The sequence below is a fragment of the Apostichopus japonicus genome, chromosome 18 (genome assembly GCF_037975245.1).
Source record: "Apostichopus japonicus isolate 1M-3 chromosome 18, ASM3797524v1, whole genome shotgun sequence".
Classification (NCBI taxonomy): domain Eukaryota; kingdom Metazoa; phylum Echinodermata; class Holothuroidea; order Aspidochirotida; family Stichopodidae; genus Apostichopus; species Apostichopus japonicus.
In genome coordinates, this window is record NC_092578.1 from 8,827,427 (window position 1) to 8,841,358 (window position 13,932).

General features: G+C 37.0%; 2 protein-coding genes across 3 annotated transcripts in view; one reads left to right on the forward strand and one right to left on the reverse strand.

The window, feature by feature from the left end:
* LOC139958564 (uncharacterized) overlaps positions 1-370 on the reverse strand; it is a 72,587-nt gene extending 72,217 nt beyond the window's left edge. For both annotated transcript variants that reach the window (XM_071955704.1, XM_071955703.1), the window contains exon 1: positions 72-370. The gene's annotated coding sequence lies outside the window, so the exon portion shown is untranslated. The remainder of the gene's footprint in view (positions 1-71) is intronic.
* Positions 371-2,681: 2,311 nt separating this feature from the next.
* Positions 2,682-13,932, forward strand: part of LOC139958567 (fibroblast growth factor receptor 2-like) — a 33,497-nt gene continuing 22,246 nt past the window's right edge. Inside the window, exons 1-5 of the mRNA XM_071955707.1 lie at positions 2,682-2,839; positions 5,977-6,138; positions 8,129-8,242; positions 12,186-12,349; positions 13,374-13,430. Of these exons, the coding sequence (XP_071811808.1) occupies positions 6,003-6,138; positions 8,129-8,242; positions 12,186-12,349; positions 13,374-13,430 (471 nt within the window). The 5' untranslated portion in view covers positions 2,682-2,839; positions 5,977-6,002. The remainder of the gene's footprint in view (positions 2,840-5,976; positions 6,139-8,128; positions 8,243-12,185; positions 12,350-13,373; positions 13,431-13,932) is intronic.

Below are 13,932 nucleotides of genomic sequence, written 5' to 3' on the forward strand. Positions count from 1 at the left end.
CAGCTTATTTAACCAGCCCGGACACTAGTATATATATATTCAGTTAGAAAATATTAGTAGTTTTTACAAACCTGCATAACAAGGCAATTACGGTATAGGTGGTGTGGTTACTATCAATTTCAACGGTTTTCTCGAAGTGAACTTCGAGGCAATTCCAAGCGACGAACACTGGCCCATATATCGCACGGGTAACGCTACCAGTATCGGCAAAGGTAAACAGTAGAACACATACTACATTAAATGATATAGTAATCCTATCTCAACGTGTCGTATCCGTTTCGTCAGTGAATGAAGCTCAAATCAATTTCATAAATGGTTCACACAAAATTCGCATTTATGTTTAGCAAGTTCGTCCTACTAAGTCACAGTCAATGCTCAAGCACTATAGGTTTTTCTTTTCGCACATTGTTGTTTTTCAATAGAAATTCCCTAGACATCGTACGTTTAATAGTAAATTCTTATTTTGTTTTTTGCAAGTTAGGCCGTTCTGTTCATGCCATTGACTTTTTTCTTTACTAATATAATAAACGCATGCAAGTGTACAGCCGCAGTGTGGCCTTTCAGTGAACGATATACATACACCAACGCAATAAACGCGGTACGCTATATCAAAATTGTATCAGTTTTATTGTGTTTGCTTCGTAATGATTCCAAGCATATATATATATATATATATATATATATATATATATATATATATATATATATATATATATATATATTATATATATTTCTTTCTATATATATATATATATATATATATATATATATATATATATATATATACAATTTATATATACAATTTTAGTGAGTTGGAAAATCCAGAACAGTGAGAAAACTACCATCCTCCACCGGGATTCGAAACCGGGCCTCCCGCTTTATATGCGGACACCCTAACTACTAGGATATGGACGCTGATTGTATGTCCAGAGGTTCGAAACCGTTAAGGAAGGTCGTAATTCCACTGTAGGCGTTTGTCACCTGATTTGGTGACATATTTGCCCTAGTCTAGAGAGCAAACATGATGCTAACCAACTCGAAATCATTTATGATTCCTAAAGCCGGATCTCAAAAGAGATACTTTGAACAGACTCTGTTAAATCAAATGGAGGTAGACCACAAAGGCGAATGAATATATATACTTGAAATTGCGAAGAGTTGGAAAATCCAGAACAGTGAAAAACCTTCATGCCTCCGCCGGGATTCGAACTCAGGCCTCCCGCTTTATATGTGGACACCCAAACCACTAGGCTATGGACGCTGATTGTATGTCAGGAGGTTATAAACCGATAAGGAAGGTCGTAATTCCACTGTAGGCGTTTGTCACCTGTATCGAATAATACAAGTTCTGTTTTGGTGACACCAGGAGGACTAGTCAAGTTCTTCCCTCACTGATTGTAAAGAAAACCCGACTGAACCCTGGGCCCCTCCCCTCTCACCCACTTGTGCATGCCACTAGTCTATACAGGTAGAATCTCCCCTTAAGTTTTCTAAACGAGCCCAGTTTGAGAGTGAAGGGTCCTTTCTTTTAGTGGTTTATCTGATTGGAGGGGCGGGGTTGGTGTCTCAACTACATTCTTAATCCTAAGCTTCTCTCAAATGCACACTGAAGAGGGCTGATATCCACTATTGTATAACCCCCCTCCTTGTTTGAAGGTCAGTTTCCCTTACTTTAGCTTCAAAAGGGCTCTTTCATAGGTTACTAAAATGGAAAAGAGTATCTCTTCGAAAACTGGGAACTTGAAGTGTATCAAGGTGACATTTATAATATAGAATTGTTTAAAGAAAAAAGTGAATGCGACATAATTACTAAAACATGCAAATAAATTCATTAGACAAACAGAGAATTTTACTATAACGATTTTTTCCTAACAAAATACCACTATCCTTTTGCCTAATTAGCTACTCCAAAGTAATCTCTCTCTTTTTTTTTTTAAAACTAGAAGAAGAAATAAAAAGCCCAAAGATTGAACCACTCCATTGGCAGCTTTCAAAGAAGTTCAACGTCGAAACAGTGTGTCCCACTGTCGTAAAGTCAAACTTCTTCATCTCGATAAAGAGGTTTAGTTCATATGATAAGCAGCATAATTCAATGAAGTTTATATTTATAGTGGATGGTGATGTCAATTCTTCTAAAACAATGGTTCTAAACCATTTCCACTATTCGCACCCTTTTAACAATTGAAAACCAACTTTTGCACAACCTTTACCAGCGGCTGTGCGTAAGCGCTGTGGCGCATACATTCGTTGTTTAGCCTCCACGTCTTTAGCTTCGCACACTTGGAACCCTCCCTCTCAGCCACCCCTCCCCCACTATACCCCTCACTCTGTTCTATATGAGTATTATATATAACGATCTTGCCCTGTGCTGTCTTTACAAAACTAGTGTAGCTTATTAAACACAAAGCCTTTGGAAATTTTACCATATGATTCATACCATAGTTATTACAACTATTTAAAGGCATATACGTGCCTAATCTCCACCCACCTCTCTCTCTCTCTCTATTCATATATCATAGTGCGTTCACAAAATGGACGCATTTTACAAGCAGAATAGTCACTTTGCAATTGACGTAGGTTATATTGTATACAGTGACGCACATTAAAATATCCCAATGCCAAATAACCGCAACTTTTGTTATAATTTCAATTGTTCCATTTCAATATTTCGACATCACACTTGAATAACTCCAAATTATACCACACCGTATATGCTAACTTCCAAATTAGCCTGTGTCGTAGTTTCAATGTAAATAGTTTACATTCATTTCGTGGATCCAACGGACTGCGTGTTTTCTAAGCTGAAGCACTTTTTCTAGTTATTTGGTGATTTACTGTAGTAAGTATTACACGTAAAACTGTTATCCTTTCGGCTTTAATTTTCATTAAATCTTATCTTCATAGTGTTTTACGTGTGTGTTATCAAATCAATGCATGATTAACGTAGCAATTAACGTTCTTTTCTTCTATCGTAAAGCTCGTTTTATAAATCTTCTAGTTTTCTAAATACGTTACAGTGCGGTGTGTGGGTGTGTAAGTATATAGGCCTATACTGCATGTAATTCTGTTTATCTTTGTGTCGTAAATTTTTACAGAAGCTGAACTTTTTGTGACTAGGTCTTTCTTATGGGATAATATTGTATACTTAGTCCTACCGACATTCAACAATATAAATTCTGATCAGTGAAATCAAGGGTTTATTGTTAGGCGGAATGTGTGTCACTTTATATTGTACCAACCAATCAGACGCGTAGCCAAGGGGGGGGGGGGGCGAAGGGGCCAGCCGCCCCCGCCCCCCCTTGAGCATATTTTTTGTATATTTTTATGATATCGCTAGTAATTCAACGACAAAAAGGCTAAGATGCAACTTACAAGGCCTGGAAAAATTTTCATGGTGGCGCTACGCTTAGATAGTTTGCAATGCCGTACCTACGGCTCTGATAGTTTGCCTACATTTTCGCCCCCTTGGCAAATTCCTCCCTACGCCCCTGCAACCAATACTACTATATCACAGTGTGTAGGCCTATGCAGGGACGTACACTCACCAACTTTTCAAGGGGGTATGGATCGATTTAGAGGCCGACGGACTAGCTTCTTCTTGATCGACTGCGGTGATTGGCCGAGCAATGTTTCGAAAATAAACTAACACAAGCGGCAAAATTGTCAATCATTACAATTGTACATTCCAACGCATTTGGAAGGCAGTTATGATCGTGTATTTTGTTATTGACTCTATAGGAGTAGAGATGGTGAGTTGAAGCTCCAAGTATAGCTCCTGCAGAAAGTCTCATATATCTCTTTCTTCTCGTCCCTAAAGCGATCTTACAAGCAAAAAACACACATGTCACAAAGAGGAGTTCCATTCCTCTGGAAATGTATATTTTAAGCTCTTAAAGGTTCCTGGAAACTTCAGCAGTAGCAGCAGCGTGTGCAAATATTTGTTGTTCTCCTGTAGCGACTTTTTGAATCACAAAGAGTACAGCTATAGCATTTGAAAGGATAACATAATACTTTTATGACCTCAAAACACATTGCTTTAACCCAGCAAACACAAATCGTTTATCATAACATTTTTAAAAGAGCCTCTAAAATATGTTTTTATAACGTTAAATGTGGTGTTATATAAAACGTCGGCATAAAGTTTTAATGAGATATTAATGTTATATTTATTTTATATTCAAGTTTAACAAAAAAATGTTTTGAAATAATAGCCTGAAAACGTTTTCGTGACATATTTATTACACTATAAATAACGTTACCAAAACAAAAGACGAAACGTTTTAATAACGTTTTAAAAACGTTTTCGTGTTTGCTGGGAAATCCATTCCAAAAATCATTTGTCAAAGACAAATGGCGATGCCTATTATCCAAAGGATCTTCTCTTGTTCAAGTATATGTAATTGAAAATTTAAAGATTGCAGAGTTATTGCAACTGATCATAACACAATGTATTATTACAGTAACAAATTATACATGTATTGAAGAGCCGAGAACATCACCAGTTCATCGTCAAACTTTTCACGGCTTTTCTTCACATATCCATTCAGTTTTTTCAGTTTCCTTTATTACAGTATAAATAACATTAAATTACAATTAATAAATAGGGGAGCATAAAATGTTATGATACATAACATTAAAATAACAATAACAATTCAAAGAAAAGCGATTAAAGGCAATACAAAAGTGGTATTTAAATGGTTCGTAACACAATCAACACGTTTCAAAATGTAAGGCAAATGGGAAGATTAAGGAAATAGTAATAAAGACACGTTACATCAAATCAAATTATTTTAAATGCCATTTTGAATAAACATAAATGCTTTGTATATAAATGAGTTTTTTGAAAATTGGAACCCTACAATTTGGTTTTTATTGCACGATTTCGTAAATTAGAGTTAGTTTGTAATATAGACAAAGTGATTTCAGTTCTTTATTACGAGGGTGTTTTACTATCCCTATGAATGTGCCTGGTGAGTCTGATCAATTCACTTTTAGCTGCACCATTAACCCCACCAGTAATGTTCTTATAATCCAACTTAAAAATCTTAGCACAATATTTTAAGAAAGCTCTCATTCTTTGTTTATCACGAGTTAATGAGTAATGGTATACCAAACAGGAACAGCGTATATGAGACAGAATCGATGTAACAAATATTTGTTTCCTCACCTGTAACTTGATAAACGGGACAAGGTATGTTAATGTAGATACAATGTAGTAAACTCTTAGCAATATGTTAGAAAATATGACTGGTTAATGTTAGTATCTCATTAATGCGAACACCAATTATTATTAATGTACATAGTCATAGAAGACCAATTTGATTTGGGGGGGGGGGGGGGGCTGTAACGACTTTCCCGAAATATATAACCAAAATTGTTCTTAATGTGTATATCATATAGACATTCATCGGTTGTAACATCGCCTGCCAATAACATGCAATCATTTGCCGTGTTATTACCCTTCCATATTGGTTATAATTATTGGGGAAGTTGGTACAATAATAATGATAATAATAATATAAGTTTAACCATTGAAAAATACATTGCAAATGATATTTCTTTCAGTAGGTGCCTGAAAAATTCTCAGCATATTGCCCGAATTTTTTCCAAAATATTTGGTTGGGGGCTGCAGCCCCCAGCCCCCCCCCCCCGCCTCCTAGGCCTATGTACACAGTCTCAGACACACGTTCAACCGTTGAGTCATCGATTACTACCCCTCTCGGTACAATTTCAATTTTGGTGGCTTTCCTGGCATACTTCCAATGTGATTTGACATAATTTGACGTATAGGCCTACAAGTTCATTTCAATTTTAAGATTGAAAGTAACATGCAATCTACAAACACCCTATAGAAGTTTTAAAACACAATGTTGAACAATGAAATCATCTTTTGAAATTCAAATTTGAAATTCAATGTTTTGTTTTTGAAATGATCATAAAGATGCGATCGACTAACATTTTTCGTTTTCCTTTCAGTATGAGCCATTTAGTATACAACGAATATGAAGTACGTGTGGGTTAGGCTCACTTTCATTGTGATAGGATCGTTATGGTTAAGTTTCACCTCAGCCACCATTACGCCTTTTACATTTTGCGGTTTTTTTGGACCAGTGACAAGAATGGAGTGCTGTAATTTGCGTAAGTACATTCCGACATTCTTATACCCCCACCCCTCTCTTTTCTGTGGATTTATTTCTCAAAATCAGTCTCGCAGTGATCATTGTTCAATCGAATGACAAACAAACCGTCTATTTGACATGATCATGAGGAGGTGACAGGCAGTTTACTCTAGAAATAAACAAAAAGTAAACCGATTGTAAACAGATTTGATACTGTGTGATGTACATGATATATGTTCTTGGAACAGTGGCTACTCGAATAGAAAGAAATTAGCTATTCGCGATGATATTGACCAATCGTGGAAGCTATATCCGTTCGATGAACTCAATGCCCATAAACTATATCGATTTACTAAATTTCCATCAACTATGTCGACTTACTCAATTTCCATTAACTGTATGGATTTACTCAATTTCAATAAACTATGCGGTTTACCAAATTTCGATCTAATATAACGTTTTACTCAATGTCCATAAACTATGTCGTTTTTACTCAATTCTCATCAACTATATCGATTTACTCAATTCCTAATAAATATATATATAGATGTACTCATATCCCGTAAACTATATCGATTTCATGAATTCTAATACAGCGAAAGAGAGAAAAAAACTGTTAAAAAAGTAACTGCTTTTTACTCTACTACGAAATAACCTGAGCAGGTAAATGTATAAATGTTAGATCAACACAGGGTCTCATCCAGTAGCAGTTTGAACGAACTGAAAATAAGGAATTCACACTTAAACCAAGGATTGATAAACCCAGGGTTGAAACACGGAAAACTAAATAAAGTAACCTTATAGAAAGTACAATCGGCAGTGGGGTGAAATGAAGCTGGTCGATGAAAGTGCAGAAATGGGGATGAAAAGGGAGTCGGAGGAGTGTAACAAGAAGAAAATGTAGTTAAGTAAGGAAGTTAAGTGACTGATGTGGGGTTAGGGGGCGAAACACCAAGATGTGGGGTGGGAAGGGAAGGGGGAAACGTCGTAACGGGGCTGTGGCCGAGTGGATAAAGGCGGTGGCATTTGAAGCAATGAGGCTTAGCAATCTAGAGGTTCCGGGTTCGATACCCGGCCAGGTCAAAGTAAAGGTGGGTTCTTTTCATCCAAGAACAATCTACGGTTTCCCATTTGAAAATGACTTTCTCTAAATTGAAGAATTCCGAATTTGAGTTAAAATGTTGAATTGGAAGCCACCCGACATGTTAGTTGTAATCCAAAAGCACATGCGATTATTGTGGTCGTTTAAGCGTCGTAAAAATAACTGCTGATTATTATTATTTATTTATTTATTAGTTTATACAACAATTCAGATCATAAGGGAGGTAACCGCAAACGGTTTAACCTCTATTCTTTTACTGGTCATTGCTGTTCGAATCATACTGTTCGTTAGAATTGCTTCTTGGGAGGGGTGCCCAACGGGCCTCTTTTAGCACACATGTAGTAACTCGCTAATTTCAAAGTATATACTACCATCTTTAGAAACGGCGACCGTCCTTCGATCTGAAAATACAAACATGTTAAAAGCGATGGGGGAGGGGAGGGAGGTGGGGGTAATTAGCCAGTTTCTGAAGCCAATGTGAAACTAGTCACTGTTCGTTAGAATTGCTTCTTGGGAGGGTTGCCCAACGGGCCTCTTTTAGCACACATGGAGTAACTCGCTAATTTCAAAGTATACTACCATCTTTATAGAAACGGCGACCGTCCTTCGGTCTGAAAATACAAACATGTTAAAAGCGATGGGGGAGGGGAGGGAGGTGGGGGTAATTAGCCAGTTTCTGAAGCCAATGTGAAAGTAGTCACACGACACAACTTTTGGAGACGCAATCAATATTTCATTAGTATGAATATGTGCCGATGGATCATTGAGATAAAATATAATAACTTGGCGGGGTGACAGACACAATTACATGGAGATTGTCATGTCTGTGTCGATGTATAAAGCATCAACCATTCCGGATTATCTACTAAGTATACCATGGAACTATTATCAAATTATTTTCTTGCAGCTTACATTTTCCCGGAAGATATTTCCGTTGATTTCATGGTAGAGGCAACAGGAAATGAACTTCACCCCTGGCGGTTGGGCGCTGTCGTCCAATGGCCTCCCCCAAATGGCACAGGTAAGCTGTTATGTTACATGTTGTTTACTGTTATATGTTATACGAAATCCATCATTTAATCTTTGTAGATATATAGAAATATAACCATACGGGAATTGTGGCATTACTCAAATAATAAAACAATAACTTAAGTTGTTATCCACTCAAGGTATTTTCATCCAATGCCATAATGATTAACTTAAGCTTATAAAGCAAAATGTTGTGGTCAGTGGTGTCAAACCCTTTCGAAAGATCTAGAAAAAAAAATCCAGTTAAAATCTTATGATTCTTAGGGCATTGGACAACTTGTCAATTGCGTCGACGGGTGCCAGCTCCGTTGAGTGTTTAGGCCTGAGTCCATATTGACCATTATACAATACGTTGTGATTGTTAATTAAGTTAAAAATACATACGATTATACACGTTTCTTTCAAAAATCTTAGAGAAAGTTGACAAAAAGAGAAACTGGTCTATAGTTGTCATATGGTAAATAGGAATGACTTTAAAAAATTTTGACCTGATCTGGGACTATCCCACTTGCCAGAGAGCAATTAAAATTTTGAACTAGGGGTTTGGAAATATATGCAATAACTTTGCTAATTATGCCAGGTTTCAAGTCATCAAAACCTGCTGATTTATTGCAAGGCAAACAAGATAAAGCCACTGTAATAAGTTCTTCCTCATACGTTAGGCTTACTGAGGTAAGAATTAGCAGTCGTCCTACTCTGAATAGCTGCAGCCAAATAGAGTCCTATAGTGGTTTCATCTGTTACCCCTAGTAATGGTCCCATATATATATATATATATATATATATATATATATATATATATATATATATATATATATATGTATATATATAGTGAATATATATATATATATATATATATATATATATATATATATATATAAATATATATATATATATATATATATATATAACTATGGTACACTGTTGACCTAAGGTACACTTTTTTACCATAAACTGTCGACCTAAGGTACATATTATGCTTATATATATATATATATATATATATATATATATATATGTATATATATAGTGAATATATATATAATATATATATAGTAAATAAATATATATATAGCACATATAGATAGCCTATATATAGAGCCTATATATAGGCTAGCACATTTATACAGCCTATATATATATAGCCTATATATAGGCTATATATAGGCTACTCTGAATAGCTGCAGCCAAATAGAGTCCTATAGTGGTTTAATCTGTTACCTCTAGTAATGGTCCTCACGATTTGATCTGTTGCCTCTAGTAATGGTCCCATATATAGTATATAGCCTATATCAGGGGCGTATCCAGGATTTTCTAACCCGGGGGGGGGGGCGCGAATTACTATCTAAGCGGAGCGCCACCATCGGTTGGCGCGTAGCGTACAAGAAAATGTCTGGTTTTGATACCCCCCAGATCACCGGTATAATGGCACTTTTCGGGCTTGAAAATGACCAACCAGATGTACACTTTTTGCCTGAGAACCAAGTATTTCCCAATAGTTTTTTCCCATCCATAACCTTATTGAAGATTTTCACCAGTCACACATCATGTTCGACCTCATCGCATCTCCTGTGGATCATTGCTTTTTGTCTATTCTACGTCGCGGCCGACAATACCCGTAAGCACCATTTGTCAAGGTTTTAAGCCCATTATTTGTTCAGAATTTGAAAATTCACAATTCTCGTGAATAAATTCACTTCAAAAATACCCATAATGTTGCACAAAATTTCATCTATGGACACCAATATAGAAAAACCTCCTTCAACCCCTAACAGACCGGTCAAAATTGCACGAGTAGAGGGAAGTGTGATGAAGAATGTTGGTCAGGAAATTTTCGAAAACTCAGATACAGTTAATTTATTGGTGTACAAATATTAAAACTTCTATTGTAAAACTTCGTTGAAGGAAATGAAAAGAAATAGCAGATATTTCCGAAACCGAACACTACACATATAGGCGTAGGAGGCGAGGGAGGGGGGGGGGAGGCTGCAGCCCCTAATTCGCCATTACTAATGTTAAAGAGAGTTATGACATAATTGGACCTCCATGCTTTTTCTCCATCTGCATAGGACATTTCGTTGTTTACATTAGCATCCCGCGGTATACTGCGCAACTTTCACGGACTGTACGGTACACGATGGCATGCGATGTAATAACCTATGCTTGCTTATATGATATTGACATTAACATGTTGAACGCGCGCGGAGCGCGCGAAAGTTTTGGTTATTTTTTTTCGGGCAAGTCGGGCAGTTTTGAGGCTGTACATCCTGGAACGCCATTTCCATGATCACTTGTATGATGTGATATCTGCTGTTTGCTTTACAAATTCGTACAGGCGCGTAGGGAGGAATTTGCCATGAGTTGGCGCGAAGCGTACAAGCAAATTTTGGCCGAAAATGCCTCCCAGATCGCTGGAAATGACACTTCCAAGGCCTTGTTAGTTGCATCTAAGCATTTTCTATTTTGAAATTACTAGCGATATCATAAAGAAACATGCTGAAGGGGAGGGGGGCGGTCGCCCCCTTCCCGAAATGCGTCATGTTCCCCGACGACACGGTCGAGTTCGAGACCAGCCACAGTTGGTTTCATAGCACAATTCTACAATTGTGTAAGGCGTATATACACACACACGCGTTATGATAGACCATAGATCATTAGTGAGAGAGGAGAAATGGAAACGTCAAAAATGGAGTTGTCGGTGAAAGGGGTAGGGTGAGGCACACGCCCCTTCCGAAATCATTGATCCGTCACTGGCTACCCTGTGTATATAATAGGGATCAGCGCTGTAATGATGTCACTGTTCCTCTTTCTCTTCCCGGTGTCTTGGTGTTTTTCTTTTACTCACTCCTTTTCTCCTTTTTCTCTCTTCTTTTTTTCTTTTCCCTTCCTTCCTCCTCTTCCCCCCCTCTTTTCCCCCTTTTCTTCTCTTTTTTTCTCTCCTCTTTTTCTTACCCGGGGGGCGCGCGCCCCCAACGCCCCCCTGGATACGCGCCTGTATATATATATATATATGTATATATATAGTGAATATATATATATATATATAATATATATAGCACATATAGATAGCCTATATATAGCCTATATATACAGCCTTTGTATAGGCTAGCACATTTATACAGCCTATATATAGCCTATATATAGCCTATATATAGGCTATATATAGGCTTTTTATAGGCTATATATATATGCCATATATATAGGCTATATGTATATAGTTTTAAGTGGCCTAAGTCTTTGTTGGCTTAAACCATGTGCGACCCTTTTCTGTTTGTCAATAGCCAATGTTGTTTGTTTCTCATCTCAAACTTTATGTTTGACTACATTTGTTACTACAATACACAGCTGCTATACGTTTCTTTGGAGGCATGAAATAGTCTAAAACTTTCTCATTTTATACCCAAAACTTTATACCCAACATAAATCTTTGTTGAACTTTAACATGCATGCAGCAACAACCCCGCCCCCACCCCCTCCAACACTGCCGACATCACATCCCTCCTTCATAAACTCCTGTTACATCTAAAACGATTCCCCAGTTGCTAGTTGGGACCTATTCCCGATTTCGGCTTCATCTGGAGTATGCCACCACAAGGAGTCATACCCAAAAAATGTTACAATTATGTCGCGATCATGCATTTGTGCGCATAAATGGAGGCTTATGCAATGTTCCACACCTCCGTCTTCATTTTGCTTTTTCATTCAACGGGTAAGAATTAGACCATCTCTCCTGATCCACGACGCTCTTCCATAAAGATTCATGCCTCTACCAAGGTCAATCGTGTGTGTAGAATTAGGGATGCGTCACAGACAATCACACACCTTTGAAATCACTGTGAACGTCACTAAATTAAAACGAAATAAATAAATAAATAAGGTAAGACCTTTTTTTAAGCGCACCTGAATTGTGTTCTATTGATCCTTTTTCATTATAGCTAATTACAGCTATTCTGTGCAATTCCTACCAACAATCGAACCTTCCAAAGCAGCGAATCCCGGTAAGACTACGTACGCTAATTATTTGACATGCCCACCTGTCGGTTTTACACAGTATAATTCTTTTGCCTGCCCTTCAGTCCCGACATTCTCAACAGTTACGGTAAGTATAGAACAAATATTCAATCTTTTCACCTAACTGAACACCATCCTTATCATGTGGCACGAGTTATGCACATTATTATGGCTTCCCGCCCGGTTACCCTGTTGCGTTTGGACCAAGATTCTAGATTCTTTGCCTTTTGTGGACCAAAGCTTTTGAACTCTTGTTTCATGTCACAATCTGCACGATCGAAAACATTGATAGATTCAAATGTCATCATCATTTTTTCTCTCGAATAGGGTTGGATTTTAGAAGAAGGTTAATTCATCCATTCATCAATCCATCCATCCATCTCTCCATCACTTTCAAAGAAAATATTCGAAACAGTTACTCTTCTTAACATCGACTGAAATGACTATTCGATTTTACGCATTTCAAGTATACCACTCGCTTTGCGGATAGATGTTAGCCGGGTTTAATTTAATTCCATTCAAACACATCATAACGACAGTGATCTACATGTATAGTCAGTATTGCGAAGTTCGGCATACTGCGAAAGTTCGGACACCCTAAGAAATACACGATTTCACCATGAAAATCTACAGGAAGAGTCAAATTTCACCAAAAAGTACGAAGCTACAGTTATTTTCTCTCCAAAATGACCCGTGTGCAAGAAATTACTTACATATTTGTCAATAAAATGACGAAGATCTATGAAGTCTGTTATAATTACTGAAAAAGCAACTGCGCCACCAATTTTATCACCAGCGCCACACTGTGGGTTGCGTGTCCGAACTTCGCAATACTCTAGCAAGAAATACCAGTTCCACAATCACGAAGAATCTTCTTGGAAAACAACGTGAAAACAGTTTGCAGGAATGAAAGTTTGGCCGTGTATCGTACTATAACAAAATTCTCCCACCATATGAAGTACATTTTCAAATGATTTATACCAGAAGATTTAGTTTTGGGGTGTTTTAAGTCTTAAGTGGCCGAACTTCGAAGTCACCATCCTACTGTTTAAACCGAACATTCCCATCATATGATACACGTTATTATTTTCCATCGCTTTTTCCACTTACAGACAGAAACTTCGGCTACTTTCAGTGACCTTTTCTTCGGATTCGAATATTTCTTTCGGGTAACACATTTTGCATTTTAATTTAAGAATCATTTGCCTTAATTAGCCCATTAAAGGTTTTAAGCTGGCACGCAAAATGATCATAATTATAATTAAACAATTCGGTCCAAAATATTACACTGAACGGGATTGCGTACCCTTAATATTTAAGACCCTCCAAGTCAACAGTGGGCATTGATGAATCTATGTATGTGATGCAATTTTTTTTTTCTGGCCCTCTACACCAACCGATGTTTCCACTAGCTCTCTTAGAAAATAAATTGAGAACTTATGTTATAGAGTTTGTCAATCATTTGCATGACAGCATTGTAATGTGTTACAATTACGCGAGAAAACAATGCAATCTGTGACAATAACAGAAGAAAAATTTAAATTAAACGTTATAATATTTAACAAATGGGATAAAAAAAAAACATTTCAGTCAATTTTTGGGATACAATATCAGGAAAAGGACTTCTCTTGATTTTTTGTTGTTGCGATATTTACGATACTTGTCTAACTA